We start from the raw sequence: 17,830 nt of genomic DNA on the forward strand, positions 1-17,830 counted from the left end.
TATCAATGTGCCTGTATATTGATAGGTAAAAATACCACATTTTCTTCAGCATATGCCATGCGTGGGACGGTCACACTTAGAGACTGCAGAAAATCGATAGACAAGCAAGTGGTGCGGCAGTAGCGATAGCCTGGCAACTGAAAAAAAGTAAATATTCGCCCAAATTGAGTTAAAAATCACATTGCAAGCTGGTTATAGGAGGTTAAAGTAGAATGGGCATAGCAAAGGAGACACTGAGTGACTACAAGGAGCTCTACGAGAAGGCAAACAAGCTGGTGGAGGAGGACAGTCGTGGCGATCCGCCCACAGATCCATTCCGTTCACACTACAAGGCGCGCGATGTGCTTAAAGATTTGAAAAAGCAGCTGGACGATCAGATCGTGTCCATCCGGGCGAGCGAGGAGGATGGCGGCAGCGATGACCTGTGCTACAAGTCCATGCTGGCATTCATCTGTCGAGATCTGGGGCGCATCCACGTGTACACGGAGGAGCTTTCTGAGGGTGAAAACCTGCTGAAACGCTGCATTGAACTCACAGATCCAGTAAAGCAGTGTGCCGAAGGTATTATACCCTATCTAGGAGCGATCAACGAGCTCAGCCTTGTCTTTGCCACGCGGCAGGAGTACAGAAAGGCTGCGGACATGCTGATTAAGGCGGAGAAGAACTACGAGGAGTTCAAGGACAGTGGCATTGTAGCCTTGGCCATAACGGATCTGTTCAGTCCGCCGGATGAAGGGACAGCAGCCTGTGGTCCGACAGAGCTGGAAAAGCTGTATACCCTGTGTTGCTTCTATTTGGCCCAGATGTATGGTCATTTGGGCGAACCAGAGAAGTCGGCCAGTTGCTGTCATCGCACACTGCGTCGGCAACTCCAGTACAAGTCGTATGACGCCATTGACTTTGCCTTGAACACGGCCACTCTCTCGCAGTTTTACATTGGAGAGGAGCGCTTCAAGGAGGCACGGCATCACCTGGCCGCGGCCACGCTTGTCATGGCTGAATACGAGATCACCATGCTGACGCCGGAGATGAGCGAGCAGCAGCGCCAGGACGCCATCGAGACCTTCAAACATCGCTATGCCGATGTGGCCCGCTGCTGGGCCAAGTACGGCTTGTATTTACTGCAGACATCAAAGAGTCGGTTGCTAAAAGACGACGATGAAGATGAAGAGGCTCAAAAACTGGACAAGGCCGCACAGCTTCTGCGGCTGACAGAGGAGGATTTCCGGTTCCCGGACCTGGATTTGACAGCCTGCGAGAGCCGTATTAGCTGTGATTATTGCCTGACCTTCGACGATGCCAAGCTTGTGTTTCACTTCGTGAACGAGTGGCTGGACATAGCAAAAGACTACTATAAGGCAGAGACAGAGGCTACAGAGTATTCCAAGATTATGCAGGACTACGCGGAGGCCTACGAGCACATTGCATTTTTCGAGGAGAATCCCGATAGTCAGGCTAAGATGCAGAAAAGGCGCGCCAAGTATCTAGAGGACCTCATCGATCTGCTCGACCCCATCTTCTACATGAAGATCTGCAGGGAGTGCTGGTACGGAGCCGGCACGGCACACGCTGCTGTCCTGGACGTCCGTCTAGACATCATCAGGGAGAAGCCGACCCCTTCGCCAGACGAAATCAAGAAGGTCAATCAGAGCTGCATGAAGGCCATTAAACACTTTGAGAGCTATGTGAAGTCCTACCTGGCCGCGCCCAACAGCGAGGAGTGGCGCACCAGCATGGATGTGGAAGAGCAGCGCACCATGCTGTACGCCCATTTCCACATTGGCAGAATCTACTACAAGCTGATCAGCGCCCATCCTCTCCAGCAGCTGGAGCACCTCAACAGCTGCCACACCTACTACAAGCGCTTCATCTCCGGCTGTGAGCAGTACAAGGAGGCGGCCGAGCCGCTGCATGGCGAGATTGGTGTGGTGCGCGAAATGCTGGAGCTGCTTCCCCTCAAGATGAACACGGTCAAGGCGAGGTTGTCGTAAAAATACGATTTCAAGACAAGTATCATAATAATGAACTACATTTCCGAAAGCTTTATACATAGTCCAATAATAAAACGCTTGCACTTAAAAGGGTAGCCCACTTCCCGACGATTTCTTGCTGGCGATGCGCACTGACATGGGTGACTCGCAGCTGGAGGGCTTGTACTGCCGCCGCTTGATCAGGTCCCGCTGGATATTGCTGCCCAGCTTGCGGACGGGAACAGCCGTGATGCCGTCCAGCAGATTCTCCTGGGCATGCTGCAGGGTACTTGTGATCAGTTTCTCCACGCTGATGGCACGCGGATCCACCATCGGCTCACGCTCCAGTATGTCCACAATAATGCGCAGCGTCTCGTCCGCCAGGAACTCTTCCAGTGGCAGCACCTCGATCAGCTCCTTAAACATGTGAGCCACAATGAAATGAGTACGATTAACCACGTCCGCATCCCCCATATGAACGTGAGCGCACAGCGAATCCTTGGCATGATCAAAAATGCCCGAGATCAGCTCCTCGGTGTTCACATCGCTCCGCTCGTAGTCGAAGACGGCCACCACCTCGCTGAACAGTTTTCGCAGGTCATCGGCGCTGATGTGGATGAAATACTTTTTGGGTACAATCGTCTGCAGGTGATCCGTGATGCACTCTGCAATCCGATCAGTGTACCTTCCCTGAAATCGGAATTGCATTTTGAATTTGTATCTTGAGTCGAGGGGCAGATCTTACCTGAAAACTGTAGGCCGCCTGACAGAGGTACAGGGAGGCTCGTTGCGAGAATTTCCTCACATTCTCTGGGGTTGTACTCCGGCCAAAAAAGCGATTGAAGCTCTTCTGCACGATGGTGTGCACCCGGTCCATTATGAAATCATCTGGCATGGGGGGCAGCATATAGGCATCCACATTTAGTATGGCTGGACACACGTGAGCATCGTCGTTGGGCAGAAGCTCGCTGGTCACCTGCGGCTCCTGAGAGGGATCCATCTCATTGTTGATCTGCAGCGGCTTTGATTTAAGCCGCAGGGCACAGATCTCTCGCTCCAGGCACTGTTTGGTGGAGGGAATGGAAGCAGAGGGGAGGGGACTGGCAATGATGCTATGAGTATAGGAATACCACGGAATACCTCAATCTGCTGCAGCAGCGACTTCTCAATGCCCATCAGCTTCTCGATGTCGTAGGATAGATTGAGCACTTGAGGCCTTGTCCATTTGGCGTAGTTTCGCTCTTGGATGTCCAGAATAATGACCAGGATGTTCTTCTCCTCACGTAGAACAGTGAGTATGTTGAGCTTCTCGGTGTTGTTCTGCGTCTCCTGGATTAGCTCTTCCTCGCAGCGGCAGAGCTCTCGCTGCGGAGAAAATGGATATACAGTTGCGGCGAAATTAATAGCACTGTTTGGCAACACAGTCTTTATTGTTTCAAAACATGATCTCCAACTTACATATTTTGCCCTCTTCTGTAATATCAATTAAGTTTACAAGTCTCCTCTATGATAGAAGCGGGCTTACTCTCAGTTCCTAACGATTCTTATTACCTTAGGCAATTTTCCCAATAAAGAAGCGAAATAGGACAGCAACAAATATAGCACTAAAATTTGTTCTTTATAAAAACTTGTACCTTTCCGAGCTTTTTTATATTATGTGTTCCTGATTAAATTAATAAAAATGTGTGACAAATGGTAAAGTTTTGAATGTAGGCCGAGATGAGTAGATCACTTCCGCATACTTAGAATTTGCAATACACCCACAAAATCTTTTTTATAAATTCAAAAACCGCAATTTGGTGACTGCTTGCACTCTTATAATCTTTACTGCAGCGCGGATATCTAAAAAAAGTAGTAGGTTGATAAGAATATTCTATTACCTTTTACAGGAATTTTGGTTCGAGGTGATACAATAGATATATCTGAAGATATAGCGACTCAAAGTTGAAGTTTTCTATAATTTTAAATGTTTCTTTAACTTTGGCATTTAAAAAACATTTTTTCTTTTTTATGGTATGGTATTATTTTTAGACATGAACTTTTTAGTGACATTTATTCTTAATCGGTAGCTTAAGTCGATTGTAGCAAGAAAGTTACAAAACACAAGAAGTTATTGCTCTTGGTAAGCACCTTAGGGAAGAAAAAAGCAAAAGGATCTCCAATTGCAGAAGGAGACACATATCTTAATGTGAAACAATTTGTTGGTTGCTGAACTAAAATGATTTGCAATGCTTTAAAACATGCAAACCAACAAGAAATAAGTGGAATAAAGGCCGCGATATCGCCATTTCTGGTCAAACTACTGCTTGATGAGAACAAGAAGGACCTTTATAAACCGTCCACAGAGCTAAAAAAAAGGGTCTTCAAAAATCGCCAAGACTCATGTGATATCACACTGCTACAAGTGTATTTCAAAATTTCGCCCCGCCTCCTTCCGCCTCCATAGAGGACGAAAATCTGTGGCAGACACAATTTTAAAGATACGATAAAACTAAAAACCATATCTACCAGATTGCCGAATCTGAATCAGATCGGATCATAATTATAGCCAGAATGAAGAAATTCATTTTCAGTTGCTTCCCCCGTCTCCCCCTGCATGAAACACGCTACTGATTCTCTTTCTCGCTCGCACACTCTGCCGCTTCAGTGCGCGAGCAACCCCTAGCGAAGGAGATGTAGTATATATATGGTACATGTACAATCTACATGTTAGATGTAGAATATACATTGTAGATGTAGATATCAGATGTAGCAAAAAAATATATTAGAAAACAATGATGCTGCCTTATATGGAATAGGAAATGCGTTTTTTTTGTGTCTGCCATCAAGACAATGATCCAAAAAAGACCATCAAGGAAGCTCGAAAGTGGTTCGAGAACAGTGTATTTAATGTAATGTATTGGCTTGTGTAGTCCCAGATATGAACATCATAAAAAATCTTTGAGCTAAAGCTAAAAAATATATTTCTAATACGAAACCAATTTTGGAAACCTCTCGTATTCAAGGGATGTGAGATATTCGACTCAAAACTCACCTGTCTTTCCAAGAGCTCAAGTTCGAGAGCCCTTAGCTCATCCTCTGCGGTGGTCTCCAGATCGAAGACGTAGCGCCTCAGCACCTCCTCCTCCAGCTCATCGAGATTGACAATCAGGCCGAACTTCTTTATCATGGCCTGCCTGATCTCCTCCTCAAGTCGCGTAATCTCATACCTCATGAACTTGATGTCTGTGTTCATGCGTCGCAGGTGAACAATGTTGATGCGGTGCCAGCGGCGCGTGGCCAAGGTCTCCTCGTTCAGCTTGTCTGCCCGTCGACGTAGGTCTAACAGCATGTCAGCATCGAAGAGTATGGCTTTGGACAAGTCGCGGTAGTCGTCACCCTCGTAGAAGTGCTGCAACTGATCCATGCGCAGGATGGCACTCAGCTTGACCTTATTGATCTCCTGCTGCCGTTGTCGCTGAAAAAGATATGAAAGAGGGGGAGAGTGTGAGAGATTTCCAAATATATCTAATTCTTTTCTGAGACCTCCAGACACGGAAATGGCTGAGAACCTACCCTGAATTCCAGGAGGGCATTCTTTTCCCGCTGGTATACTTCCTCGTGGTACTTCATCTTGATCTGCATCTCGGCGATCTGTTTGCGCTTCAAGTCCACATCACGCTGCAGATCCAGTACTGCGCGCTCAAGCTCGTGGCGATCGGCCCGCATGACGAAGGCCAGCTCGTAGAGTGGACGTTCCAGGCCAGTGGGACAGGTGGTCTCGTCCAGCCGAATGGTGGTCATGTCCAGCGAGTCCAGACTCTTCGTGTCGGCCTCCTCGTCCTCGCTGGAGGACGACGACTCCGAGGAAGACGATGAGGACTCGTCGTCGCCTCTTATCCGTTTGGGCGGACGCCATTTCTTCTTGAAGATGCGCCGCAGGAAATCAAAGAACTTGTGGCCCTTGACAGTGCTTATGAAAGTCAACTGGAGGGCGGCAATCTGCTCTGCCAGCTTGTCGATGTTTTTGCGCAGCTCGTCCAGCTGCCGGTTGGTGGCATTAATCACCAGCTGGAGCTCATTGCGGGTGTTCATGGCTGATTTGGCGTTCTGTAGCAGCTGGTTCTCGATCTCCTCGCTGTCGCGCAGGATGTAGAGCTCCTGGTTAAGGCTGATCAAGAAGGAGGCCATGAACTCGGCGTCCATCTTGACGTGGAAGCGCTTGACGTGCAACTTCTCGAGTTCCTTGTCGAACAATCGGACCTCCTCCTCGATCTCCGCCCGGATAAAAGACTGCTCGAACAGGAGCTCCCTCAGCCAGCGGTTGCGCAGTTCCAGCATCATCGGAGAATTGCCCTCCTCGTTCCTCTCAAAGTAGGCGGCATCGCTGGGCGGGGGTAGCTGCTGCAACTCCTCGCTTAGCTCGCTATTCGACAAGGTATGCCCCACCATGGATATCTGCAGCGCTTCGTATATAATTGATTCTTTCAGCTCTGTGCTATTCATGTCGGCCCCCATGTGAAAGCTAGAGGACAAGAGCGATGTCTCCGGTTTCAGGGAGGCCATCACCTCCTCCACGTTGCGCTCCAAGTGCAGGATATCGTCTATGTTCACCCCGCAGCCCGGCTGGAAGTGCTCGATTAGATTCAACTCCGGATACTCCGAGTCCATGTCCACTTCGTGGATGGGTTCCAGTTGAAGGCGATCCTTCGCCGGCATATACTGATGGATGACATCGAGGCGCTCCCTCTTCTTGCGGATGGACTCCATCAGCTCCTTCTTGCGGTCCCTCATCGCCATCACCAGCTGGTTGAACCTGTCCACCAGCTCAAAGTGCCGCTCCCGACACTCTACTATTTCTATGTACTTGTAGGTCAGCGTCTCGGTCGACTTGGGCTCGTAGTCTGCCCCGATCTTAAGCTTGTAGTCACCCAGGTTGCGCATCGCCTCCTCGATCTGGGCATCGTCATCAGGATGGTTCCGGTTCGGGTCGGGTTTCTGCCGCTCCAACTTGTCCCAGTCGAAGATGCGCCGAATTTCGTATAGCTGCCGCTTGCGATAGCGCAGCAGAAGGCGCATCATTTTCTTGCTAAAGCGCGGCGTTATGCTACGGGGATCGCGTCCAAAGAAGAAGCTCTCCGGCGGTGGCTCCCCGATTGAATCGTCCTTCTCTTCAGCCGCGACCAGATCTTGAAGACTATTGGCAAAGTGATGTCAATCAGGTGTTATACTCGTACATTAGTGAACAGAGGAAGAAACCTAAGCGAAATGTGCGAAGCTGTGTTTCATACATAAATCTACTAATCTTAAAGGTGCTTGAATCAGTTACATGCAATAAAAAAACAAAATATGGAACTGAGATACCGGTGATCATCAAAGATACACAAAAAAGAACTGACAAGTGCAAGTGGTCTAGAGTCTAGACTCTGTAGGATATCAGGCTTACACTTCCGGCTGTTCTGCGATGCGATCCTGTCTGTGTAGGCTGCATGTCGAAGATGGCAAGAGATTCATGTTTGTGTAGCCGAATGTCAAGTGTGGCAGGTACGATACTCGCGTAGGAGTGCCTTCGTGGGCTTACTCATACTTACTCCAGATCATGCTCCTGCTTTAGCCGCTCTTCGATGTCCCGCTTGATCTGCTCAAACTCCTCGCCGAGGGCTTGCAGGCGAAAGGTGGAAATTCCCGAAATACGTGAGCTGTCACGGGAGAAACAATGAGATCACGTCACGCCATTCCAGAGTAGATCTGGTTTGGTTTAACTCACCGCAAGGAGGAGACTGTGAAGGGGACATGGTCGAGCTCCTTTAGGAAGTGAGTGTACAACTTTGAGTGCCCCACCTGAGCGAACTCCAAGTCGTAGGCAAGATCCTCGCGCACATCGTCAAGCTCTGCCTGAAGCTCCCCCCGTATCTGCTGCGTAATGCGATCGTCTAGGAGCAAATCAGTGTCCTTGGCCCGCAGTCCGCGTGGGACATCCTCGTTGCGTCTGATAATTTCAAAGTATTCACTCTGCAAGGATCCAATCTTGGCCAGAACAGCGCGGTCATGCGCCTCAGCCGCCTCCTGTTGGCGCTTAAGCTCGGCATTGATTTTCTCCTGCTCTAGAGATGGTGTCTCTGGATCGATGATGTCCTCGGGCTCCTCCACTTCCGCTGGCAGTGGAGGCAGATCCGCCAACAGTTCGTTTTTCACAATCCGATTTTCCCCGTTCCACTTGTAGAGAAAGATATTGCCGTCGTGGCCAATGGTCAGCATGTGCTCGCCGTTGTAGCTTGTCTGGATGCTGGGAATGATGCCCTTCAGAGCATCGTGCATGGGATACATGCGGTACTCGGTGAGGTCGGTAAAATTTTCAGGATTCATCCGATTGATGCGCAGTCGTCCGTTGATCAGCCCAAAGATAAGGTACTCATCGCTGTGGGCGTACAGATTGGAGAATTAGGAGCAGTTCCCGCAGTTATCCTGCGATGATGATAAACTCACATAATGCAGTACGAATGGATCTCCAGGTCATCCGCATCCTCTATCATGGTGCTGTAGGTGGGTTCGGCGCCCTCGAACTCGAGCTCGTATATGTAGCCCGCATCGTAGCCCGCCATGGACACCCAGATGGTGTCGCGAACCGTGTAGCGCAGCCATATGATGGTGTTGGGAACACTGGGTATGTGAAGCGGCTCCTCCTCCTCGTCCGGCTCTGAGTCGGCTAACGCCGATTCCATATCGATCTGCAGCCCCGGATTGGCCTTCTTCAGCTTCTCGATTTCCGACATTTTTCTCTCCCGCTTGCGCTCCTTCCGCTTCTTAATCTTCTCCCGGCGGATATCCCGTCGGATGCGGCTCTTTACAGACACGAAGCGGGTGCTGCGCAGACGCGACGGCTCCGTGATATTGTAGCTCAGATAGGTCTCTTCTTCTGTGACCGCTGTGCGTATGTCATACTCGAACACCTCGCCCGTCTTGCAGCCAATGAGCACCACGTTCGGCTCCACCTTGTGCCAGTAGAAGCAATTGGGAACCGCCGCGAGCTCCACGAATCCCAGCGGCATAAGGCTCACCAAATTCCACTCATCCCGGCCCAGCTGGTAGATGAAGATGCTCTTGTCGGCGGCCCCGCTCAGAAGAAGAGAGCTGCTCCGATTGATTGTCAGCCGAGTGATGGGCGAGGTGTGGGCCTTAAGTGCGCGCACCCGGTTCAGAGTTGGCTGGTTGGGTTTGCTCAGGTCGAGAAAGAGCTGGCGAAGGATGCCGTCCCCGAATCCTGCCACCAGCTCTGTGCCATGCGCAGAGATTTGGGTGTCAAACCAGAGGAAGTCTACGCCTCCGGCAGCGAACTGCTTTTCCAGCAGGAGACGGCGCTTCTCGTAGTCGTACACGAAGATCTTGCCGCACTCTGAGAGGGCGAGGAAATGAGGCGAGACGGGGGACATCTGGGCGGCCAGGACCCGACCGCCAATGCAGGAGTACAGCTGGCGGGGCTTCTGGGGCACGTCGTAGGTGTTGATGTCGCAAAACCATATGCCACCCTTGCCATCCTGGGCGTAGTGAGTGAAGTCCATCTCGTCGAAGGGCAGGATCTTCTGCATGCCGCGCAGCTCCACTTCGGCGATCTTAAACTCGTAGATGGGATCGATTTCCACAAAGAGATCATCTTCCGGAGGATCGGCCAAGTCAACTGTTTCCCAGTACCAGACACGCACGTACCCATCCATACCCACCGTGGTCACCTCGCCGTTCTTCATCGTTATTCGGGTGATCGGCCTGGTGTGGCAAGGCTTGCGACCCTTGCGGCACACCTCAAACTTGATCAGACCCGCCTGCCACAGCAGCATGTTGCCCCAGTCGCAGCCGGAGATCACGTTCTCGTCTGGCAGCATATACATGGCGTATATGTCACTGAAGTCCGTCTTTCCGAAACGGCCCAGGTCGCCCTTAAGCTTCAGGCCCGTGAATGTGTTGGCCATCTTCCAGAACTTGATGTGGCTCAGACCGGAGGAGCAGAGCAGGATGGGATTGTACACGGAAAAGTGCACGAACAGGATGTCGCTCTGAAAGGACTTGGCCCGCAGTATTACTTCAGCCTTTTCCCAGCGCCAGATGGTGATGATGAAGTCCGGATATCCCGCCTGAGAAGCGAACAGATCGCCCGTGGAATTGTAAGATCCTGCCGTGAAGCAGGCCTTGGCCGCATTCAACAGCTTGACGCGCACATTCTGCGAGGGATGCTCGTATATGTATATCGTGGGCTTGGGTCCATTCTCGCCCACTGTGTAGAGATTCTGGTAGTCGGGATGCTCATTTTTCTGCAAGCCAAACAAATATATTATCAATATCAATATTTAAATGGAATGGAACTCACAGTTATGAAGCCAATGCCGCACCCTGAGACAGTCTCCTGGAAGGTTACCTCCTTGCGTGAGATGCTGAAGGTGTGTAGATAATTTCCGGACGCAAATATCAGGGTGTCCGGGTCGACCAGCACAAGGTTGAATAGCCGCTTGCAGTTGTATCCGAAGGAGTGCCTGGCAGAGGGAAAGATGTCATTAATTATATGTGTTTTATGCGGAAACCTCCTACTCACTCCAAGGTGATGATGTCCTGCCGGAAGGATACATCCTGCTCGTCCAGCAGTCCCTCCTCCTCGCCCAAAAGATCGAAGTCTCCTTCATCCACCTGTGAACTATCCATTTTCTTATAGCTGACAGAACTTTATTTTTGATAAACTTTAAAATGTTTGCTTCAACATTTTTGTTTTTGTTTGCCTGTTGCCTGGGGCGTTTAGGAAAAACTCTAAGCGACGTGGAGCATGCGCAGATCCGTAGCAACTGTTCATACAATATTCTAGACTATAATTTATTTGTATAATTCAACAGTCGACAAACAAAAAAGCACTCCTAAACACTAAATATCTAAATCCATTAAAGCTTCATCATCGTCATCATCTTTAAAGAAATCCGCAAACCCCGATTCTGCATTGCCTTCTTTCGGTTTATCCACATGATTTTTTTTGGGTTTCGCTGTGAGTTATCATTGGAGCTGGCGATAAGAACTGTTTGATGGTGCCCTTTACGGGCACCGTCGATTTGGCAGGCGAAAAGTATTGCTCAATTTTGTTGGACTATAAATGTTACAAATTATATCTTTCAGTATTCAATCAAATGTGCAGTAAATTCACCGAGGTGGGGGCCGATGTGTGGGTGCCCTGCTGCAGGTTCTCGGCAAATATTCCCACTTTGCTTAGAACCTTCTGTTTGTTTATTAGCATCTTCCAAATGGTGTCGTCGGCCGTTTGGTTGGCCAATAGGTAACGACAAATCACCGTCTTTGTCTGGCCAATACGATGGGCTCGACTTTCGGCCTGGGCAAGCGTCTGAAAAATCATTCAAAAATTAGCGATTAGGGATTCGTTAGATAACCAGCGATCATAACCTACACTTGGGTTCCAGTCCAGCTCGGCAAAGACTATAAGTTCGGCTGCGGTCAGGGTAATGCCAGCATTGCAGGCCTTCAGTGAGAGCACAGCCACCTGGCAGCTGCTTATATTCTGGAACGTGGATACCAAGTCTGCCCTGAGATCGCTGCGCGTTTGCCCATCGATGCGGATGTGGTGCACATTGAGCGCACTGAGGCAATCGCTAATGGCGTCCATCATGACGCGATGATGGGCAAACACAATAAATTTCTTTTGCTCCTTGACAAGCGATTTGAGGTAGGCACTAAAAACAGAGAAGCTGTAAAAATCCTTAATGCTTGAAATTCCAAGAGACGTTACCAAACAGCCCCGGCTTTGACCTCCGCGGTGCGTGCATAGAAACGCAGTAGAATCTCTTCCATGACTTTGCCTTTGCTGCTTTGAAGCTCCTTGTGCATGGCATTGAAATTGGTCTTTGTTTCGTCGTTGGTCAAAATTAAAGACGCGTCTAGGACAACAGTTTCACTGAGGATAAGTAAACGGATTTATGGAATAAAACTAAGAACTGTATAGCTCGATAATAGATAATATGATTCTTGACCCACCGATTCTTTTCAGCCAGCTGTGGTAGCACCTCAGATTTCGTGCGTCGCAGCATGTATTTTAGTGTGAGTATAACCTTGAGTTCTTCCAAATTTGATTGTCCATTGGCATCCCAGCCAAACTGTGATTGCTTTCCATCACAGTATCGCGTAGCTGCAGAACAATTCAGGGTTGTACACGGGAAATAGCCAAAGAAAATATGTCTATTGGACTTACAGAACTCCTTAAAACTTAGGAATTTGCTATCAACCATCTGCAGCTGGGTGAAAAGCTCCACAGGACGTGAGAGCGCAGGAGTACCCGACAGCAGGACAACGCGTTTGGCCTGATCCGTGAGCCGCTTGGCCACCGCCGTACACTTAGCCTTGCTATTCTTCAGGGTGTGGGATTCATCAAAGATGATGAAGCCGTACTTGCGCTGATACAACTTTTCAATGTGGCGTTCCATCATGTTGTAGCTGGTGATCAGCACTTGGGCATCGCCCACATACTGCTGATTGTTGTTGAGTACCTGGATGTAGTGGAGTGGTACTTTGGGCAGCAGCTCTGTTATATGCACAGCCCAACTATCGCGCGTGGAGGCCGTGGTGCAAACCAGCAGGGGCCAATCCTCCTTGTAGTAGTCGGCTACAGCCAGAGCTTGATAGGTCTTGCCTAATCCCATTTCATCACAGATCATAATCCGTCCTTTTTGTGCAATCGCGAAACTAAAACGAAATTGACTTTGAATTTTTCTTTGTATAATCTCATGCAATCTACCATACTAACCATACCCCATCCTGTTGAAAGGGCATCAGCCTGTCCGCCAGCTTGGGCTCTATGGACGCCAGCACGCTATGTTCCAAAGACTTGGGCGGCTGCCGACAAAGGTCGAGGATCTTTTTTGGTATAGCGTTCACGGTCACATGTGGCTTTAGGTCCGCAACATGTGTCTGGAACGATTGGTAATCCTTCACATCAAAGTTCCACAGACGAGTGTTGCTGTCGTAGGATCTGGTGGGTATGTTTTTGAACACGGCAATCAGTTTTTCGTGATAGCCCGAAGTTCGGGCTTCGAAACGGTGCGCACTTATCATATAAACAGTACAGGTTATGCTGTTAACGAACACAGCAGCCAATGGCTTTTCCTTCTCCTCAGCGAGGGACAACTTCGGCTCGTGTTTGCTTTGCCTGTCCCCATTTGGACGCTGATATGGATGGGCGTCTGCACGGCCCTGTTCCCGCGCAGAGGTTTGCTTGATAGCTTTGAGGGCATTTAAAAAGGATGAGCTCCTGTTGTCGCTCGCCGCAGCGCTGGACGTGGAAGCAGCTCTGCTGTTATTTTCCGCTGCTGGTGGCGATCTGTAGAAGTTAAATGGAGACTTGGGAGCCAGCTGGGAAGGATGTTTTACTTGTTGCTGTACATTTTTCGACGGCGCTTTAGAGTTGACGAGCTGTGATTTCTTGGCTTGCAGTTTGGCCAGGGCAGCGCGCTTTTTTTCTGCTATTTCAGCAATGCTACAAGTGGACATACTAAAAATATTAAATGACTTAGAACAATAAATAAGAAGAAATTGTAAGCCAAAATCGGTTTAAATCGGTTTGACGGCGGACTTATCGAACTTAACCCACTTAACCCCGCTCTATTTAAACAATTGAACCCCTTGATATAAACCGCGGAAAATAATACTGTTTGTATTTACAAGGAGCAATTGTAGTTTGTAGCTCCATCCTTCCTTTTTAATTACAAGAAAAAAACTATAACGATATCTTTTACCCAAAATGCGAAAAAAATTGCAAAGTTGCAATACATTCGTGCGTAAGTTGAAGTACCCACTGGTCGACAATGGGTTAAGCGTTCTCTCTCCTTGATCGGAAATCATATTCCCCGATTTTGATATTCGGTTTAATATTAAAAAATAGCTAGGACTCTCAGCACTTAGCATATAATTTTATCCGATAGATAAATATATTTTCTACCAGACTTGCGAATACTGAGTACTCTTATTAATTGGTTGTTTATCAAATAAGGTTTAAATAGAAAAGGTCATCAGAAAATAAAAGCATAATAAAAAAAACTATACAATACCACTAACAGCATAGGCAGGCGCTTGGCAGGCGCTTAGTGGCGGGGCTCCAGAGTGGATTGTATAGGAGATGACAGGATAGTATAGGATTGTATAGGAGAGGATTGGTTTGCATAGGAGAGGATTCTATAGGAGAGGATTGGATAGGCGTAGCAGGCCGTTTCCATTGATTAGACTAGCATTCTTCAGCCGGATTCGACAGATCGACCTTCCAGTGCGAGCCTGGCCTCCTGTTCGCTGTGGGCAGGCGTGTGGCAGGCGCAGATTAGTTGTATGTTTTTTATGTAGGGATTGTGTTGTGTTGTTCAGGTTTTTTGAAATTTTTTGTTTTATTTATGTAGTTGTAGGACGAATTCTTCGTCTTTGTATATGACGAGATTCATATCCCGCATCTGCCCACCACGATTCATCTTGTACCGTTGAAAGGTGCTGGTCGTTGCCGCCTCCAACTTAAAAGGAGGGAACTTCCATTTCCTCCACTTGAAGACGGCATCGTTGGATCAGGACGTGATGGGAAGCCACGTCATCCTTGAGGGCGTTCAAACGGTGCTATCGCTGATCGAGAAACGGGGATTCTCGGCCAGATTACTGGCAGTGATCTCGAACGGGTGCCCTGCCAACCTCTTGTGAAAGGTACAGGCCTCGCATGCATACCCACGTCGTAGATACCGTGCTGGACCAGACGTACAATTAAATGTTTCATCCCCATGCTTCGGAGAATCATGAATATCCATCAATAGATAAGGAATACGTGGGACGCATCCAGAGGGAGCTGACCGAGATCCAGCGCATGCTTCAGCGACACTTCAATCGGACGCCTCAGGTGCTGTTCCATCCTATTCACCTGAAGTCTGACAATCTAGAGATCTGTGGAAGCACCTATCCAAGAAGTCCGGGCGTGCTATTGATGACCTTCTTGGTGGGTCGCGGAGCGAATTACCAAAAAAACCAACTCGGAACAGCATTATTTATCCTTTCTTTTTACATGCCCTTGTATTTTGTATATATACTATACATACATAATTTAGCATTCATTTTAAATAAATCTTAAGTACAATCATATCATATAACCAAAGACTCTATAAAACAAAACAAGATGCGTAACGAGGAAGAAAAAAAATGTATGACAGCAGCACAATTTAAAAAAAAAATCTAACTCCACACTTGCGTATGTTGAGTGCGCTATAGAGTCTTTGATATAACCTAAATGGAAACTACTTATCACTTTAAAAAAATAAAATTGAATTGATTTAAATAAATGTAGTGTAGTCGACATTGTATCACCAAAAACGACAGATATCTTAAAAAATCATTAACATAGCTTTAATACAATTATAGTAAATATATGGATTTTTTGAGCCCACAAAACATTTGATACCATCGTCGTCAATCTTGAGTATCCTCTTGACAACAGGAACTTCGTTCCTCTAACTCTTCATGTCAGATTCTTCATGTTCAGCCTAGTACTCAGATCCGAAAAAACTACTCGCGAACAGAATCAGGGTTGATATTCGTATGAAACCGATAAGAAATTTGTTTGGGCCAAAACTGTTTTCTAGACCCTGTACGGAAGGCAGTACCACTAATAGCCTTTTCACACTGGCGACCATCCACCATCCATTTCTGGGTTGGTCCGTAAGGTTTTGCCGTTCCGAAAATTTCCCAGTTATTCCACCATCTATCAGGAATGTTCCTAATTCGCACGTTTCTGTACGTTATTTATTCGATAATTGTCAAATGCAACCATAAATATTTGACATTTACAACAAATAATCGGAATTTACTACGAAAATGTAAACAGCTCTCGATACTAGCCTAGTACTCAGATCGAAAAAAACACCTAGCGAACAGAATCAGGGTTGATATTCGTATGAAACAGATAAGAAATGTTTTACGGCAAAAACTGTTTTCTAGGCTCTGTACGGAAGGCAGTACTCAGATCAAAAAACAAAAAGTTCGGTATATACTTGAAAAGTATCAGAAGTATTTGCTTGTTTTTTTTGGTATGTTTCGACCCACCTCGAAAAAGATATCAGTTTGATATCTTTTGCCAGCAAACACGAAGCAAACATTGCAATTAGAGAACAAAAAACCAAATGAAATATTTTAATAATGAAGACAAATAGAATCTAATTATTCCAGCATTATATAAAGGACAATTATATGGATATTATAATATAATATTTTTATTAATTTTCATAAATATAAAACAAATATTGCTTTCAAAACAGTTTGTCTTCACGGTGGTCGGCACGGGAGTCGTCGCCATCTGCTGCTGCTGATAGTCAGACACATTACCTTGACAATAAAATATTGGGGAGCCCAGGATATGCCTGGGGAAGAGCGATCCCAGGCGAAGAAGTGCATTTTATTAACTTTAAACAAAACCAGACAGCTGTCTGAGCAGTGTAACCGTACGGAATGCACTGCACACCTCTGGTCACACCACTGGTCGCTCGAAAAATATATGACATCTGTTTGCTAGCAAACAGTTTTTCGATCTGAGTACTAGGCTTTAGGAGATATGAGCACTCAAAGTTAATAATGAAATTCCCTTTATAATTTATCCAGCTGGGCCCACTGTGCGCATCTGCTGAGCTGTCTTGAGCCCTCAAAACAAAACGAAAAACCAATTCATGCGGCCAAAAATTGTAGAGCCCACACACAAGCATAGTATGTGTGAATACATGGCACACACACATTTACGTAACCTGGAAACGAAACTCAAAACGAGAAGGAACGTGCGAGTCGCTTCTAAAGACGCGACTGTACTTATACCCGTACTCAGCCACTATATAAATTTTTGAGCATATAATTTTTTAAAATTTTAGAATTAAAAAAAAAAATTTTACATTTAAAAGATTCGGCAATCTGGTAGATATGGTCATTCTCTACGATACTGCGTTTTTAGTTTTATCGTATCTTTAAAATTGTGCCTGCCACAGATTTTTGTCCTTTGTGGTGGCGGAAGGGGGCGGGGCGAAATTTCGAAATACACTTGTAGCAGTGTGATATCACATGAGTCTGGAAACCAAATTTGGTTACCCTAACTCTTATAGTCTCTGAGATCCAGGCGCTCAACAAGACGGACGGACGGACGGACAGACAGACATGGCTATATCGACTCGGCTATTGATGCTGATCAAGAATATATATACTTTATGGGGTCGGAAACGTTTCCTTCTCTGCGTTACACACATCCACTTTTACCACAAATCTAATAAACCCCTTAACTCTTTTTTGAGTACGGGTATAAAAATGAAGGAAAATCTAAATCTACCTATATAAAAATCGAAGGTTGGTGGTTGGAACCGCCAACCAATACAAAAAACAGAGACCTGTATAGTTTTGTGGCTGACGCAGCAGAAGCCGAAAAACAATAGAGCGAATGCAATAATACAAATGTGTCAATATTTTTAGCAGCGCAATGCATCCCAGGGAATAGATCCGCTCGAATATTGGAAGGTAAAAATATTTGTACATTTATATATTATGTATATTTCTTATCGTTAACTTTCAGATTACTGAAACACAATTTGGTTCTCTTGCGCAAATAAATATTTATCAGTTCCAGCAACCTCGACAGAGTAGGAGCGAGCCTCCAGCAAAGCTGGGGAAATTGTGAATGAAAAACGCGCAGCACTGAAGCCAAAAGCAGTTAATATATTTTTATTTGTATTAAAAAACCAATGGCTAAATTACGATTAGATCTCAAACAAGAATTAATAGTTTTAAGAAACTAGTCAGTATTTTTATACCCGTACTAAAAAAAGAGTTAAGGGGTATATTAGATTTGTGGT

At 46.8% G+C, this 17,830-nt stretch overlaps 3 protein-coding genes across 3 annotated transcripts; 1 reads left to right on the top strand and 2 right to left on the bottom strand.

Moving 5' to 3' along the window:
* The first annotated feature begins 94 nt into the window (after positions 1–94).
* On the top strand, positions 95–2,100 carry LOC111073785 (KIF-binding protein). Its single transcript, XM_022366289.2, has one exon. It carries the CDS (start codon positions 213–215, stop codon positions 1,989–1,991), a length of 1,779 nt encoding a protein of 592 aa, XP_022221981.2. The 5' UTR covers positions 95–212; the 3' UTR covers positions 1,992–2,100.
* LOC111073783 (cilia- and flagella-associated protein 44) lies at positions 2,003–10,721 on the bottom strand. Its single transcript, XM_022366286.2, has 10 exons — positions 10,531–10,721; positions 10,309–10,471; positions 8,436–10,252; positions 7,717–8,367; positions 7,541–7,648; positions 5,526–7,146; positions 5,005–5,427; positions 3,111–3,335; positions 2,716–3,033; positions 2,003–2,660 (listed from the first exon to the last, which is right to left on the bottom strand). Exons 1-10 carry the CDS (start codon positions 10,635–10,637, stop codon positions 2,076–2,078), a joined length of 6,018 nt encoding a protein of 2,005 aa, XP_022221978.2. The 5' UTR covers positions 10,638–10,721; the 3' UTR covers positions 2,003–2,075.
* A 77-nt stretch (positions 10,722–10,798) lies between these two features.
* LOC111073784 (SWI/SNF-related matrix-associated actin-dependent regulator of chromatin subfamily A-like protein 1) lies at positions 10,799–13,547 on the bottom strand. Its single transcript, XM_022366287.2, has 7 exons — positions 12,733–13,547; positions 12,181–12,671; positions 11,967–12,117; positions 11,722–11,886; positions 11,383–11,665; positions 11,125–11,319; positions 10,799–11,067 (listed from the first exon to the last, which is right to left on the bottom strand). Exons 1-7 carry the CDS (start codon positions 13,473–13,475, stop codon positions 10,939–10,941), a joined length of 2,157 nt encoding a protein of 718 aa, XP_022221979.2. The 5' UTR covers positions 13,476–13,547; the 3' UTR covers positions 10,799–10,938.
* Between the last annotated feature and the right edge of the window lie 4,283 nt (positions 13,548–17,830).

This window comes from Drosophila obscura, unplaced genomic scaffold (genome assembly GCF_018151105.1).
Source record: "Drosophila obscura isolate BZ-5 IFL unplaced genomic scaffold, ASM1815110v1 contig_9, whole genome shotgun sequence".
NCBI lineage: Eukaryota > Metazoa > Arthropoda > Insecta > Diptera > Drosophilidae > Drosophila > Drosophila obscura.

Bases quoted from the DNA above. Each gene is read 5' to 3' on its own strand.
- LOC111073785 (XM_022366289.2), top strand. From the start codon at position 213: ATGGGCATAGCAAAGGAGACACTGAGTGACTACAAGGAGCTCTACGAG.
- LOC111073783 (XM_022366286.2), bottom strand. From the start codon at position 10,637: ATGGATAGTTCACAGGTGGATGAAGGAGACTTCGATCTTTTGGGCGAG. The intron at 7,649-7,716 runs GTGAGTTAAACC...CTCCCGTGACAG, and splicing joins TTCACAGTCTCCTCCTTGCG to CTCACGTATTTCGGGAATTT. The intron at 3,034-3,110 runs GTATTCCGTGGT...TCCACCAAACAG, and splicing joins CGCTGCTGCAGCAGATTGAG to TGCCTGGAGCGAGAGATCTG.
- LOC111073784 (XM_022366287.2), bottom strand. From the start codon at position 13,475: ATGTCCACTTGTAGCATTGCTGAAATAGCAGAAAAAAAGCGCGCTGCC. The intron at 12,672-12,732 runs GTTAGTATGGTA...ATTTCGTTTTAG, and splicing joins TTTCAACAGGATGGGGTATG to TTTCGCGATTGCACAAAAAG. The intron at 12,118-12,180 runs GTAAGTCCAATA...ATTGTTCTGCAG, and splicing joins CCTAAGTTTTAAGGAGTTCT to CTACGCGATACTGTGATGGA.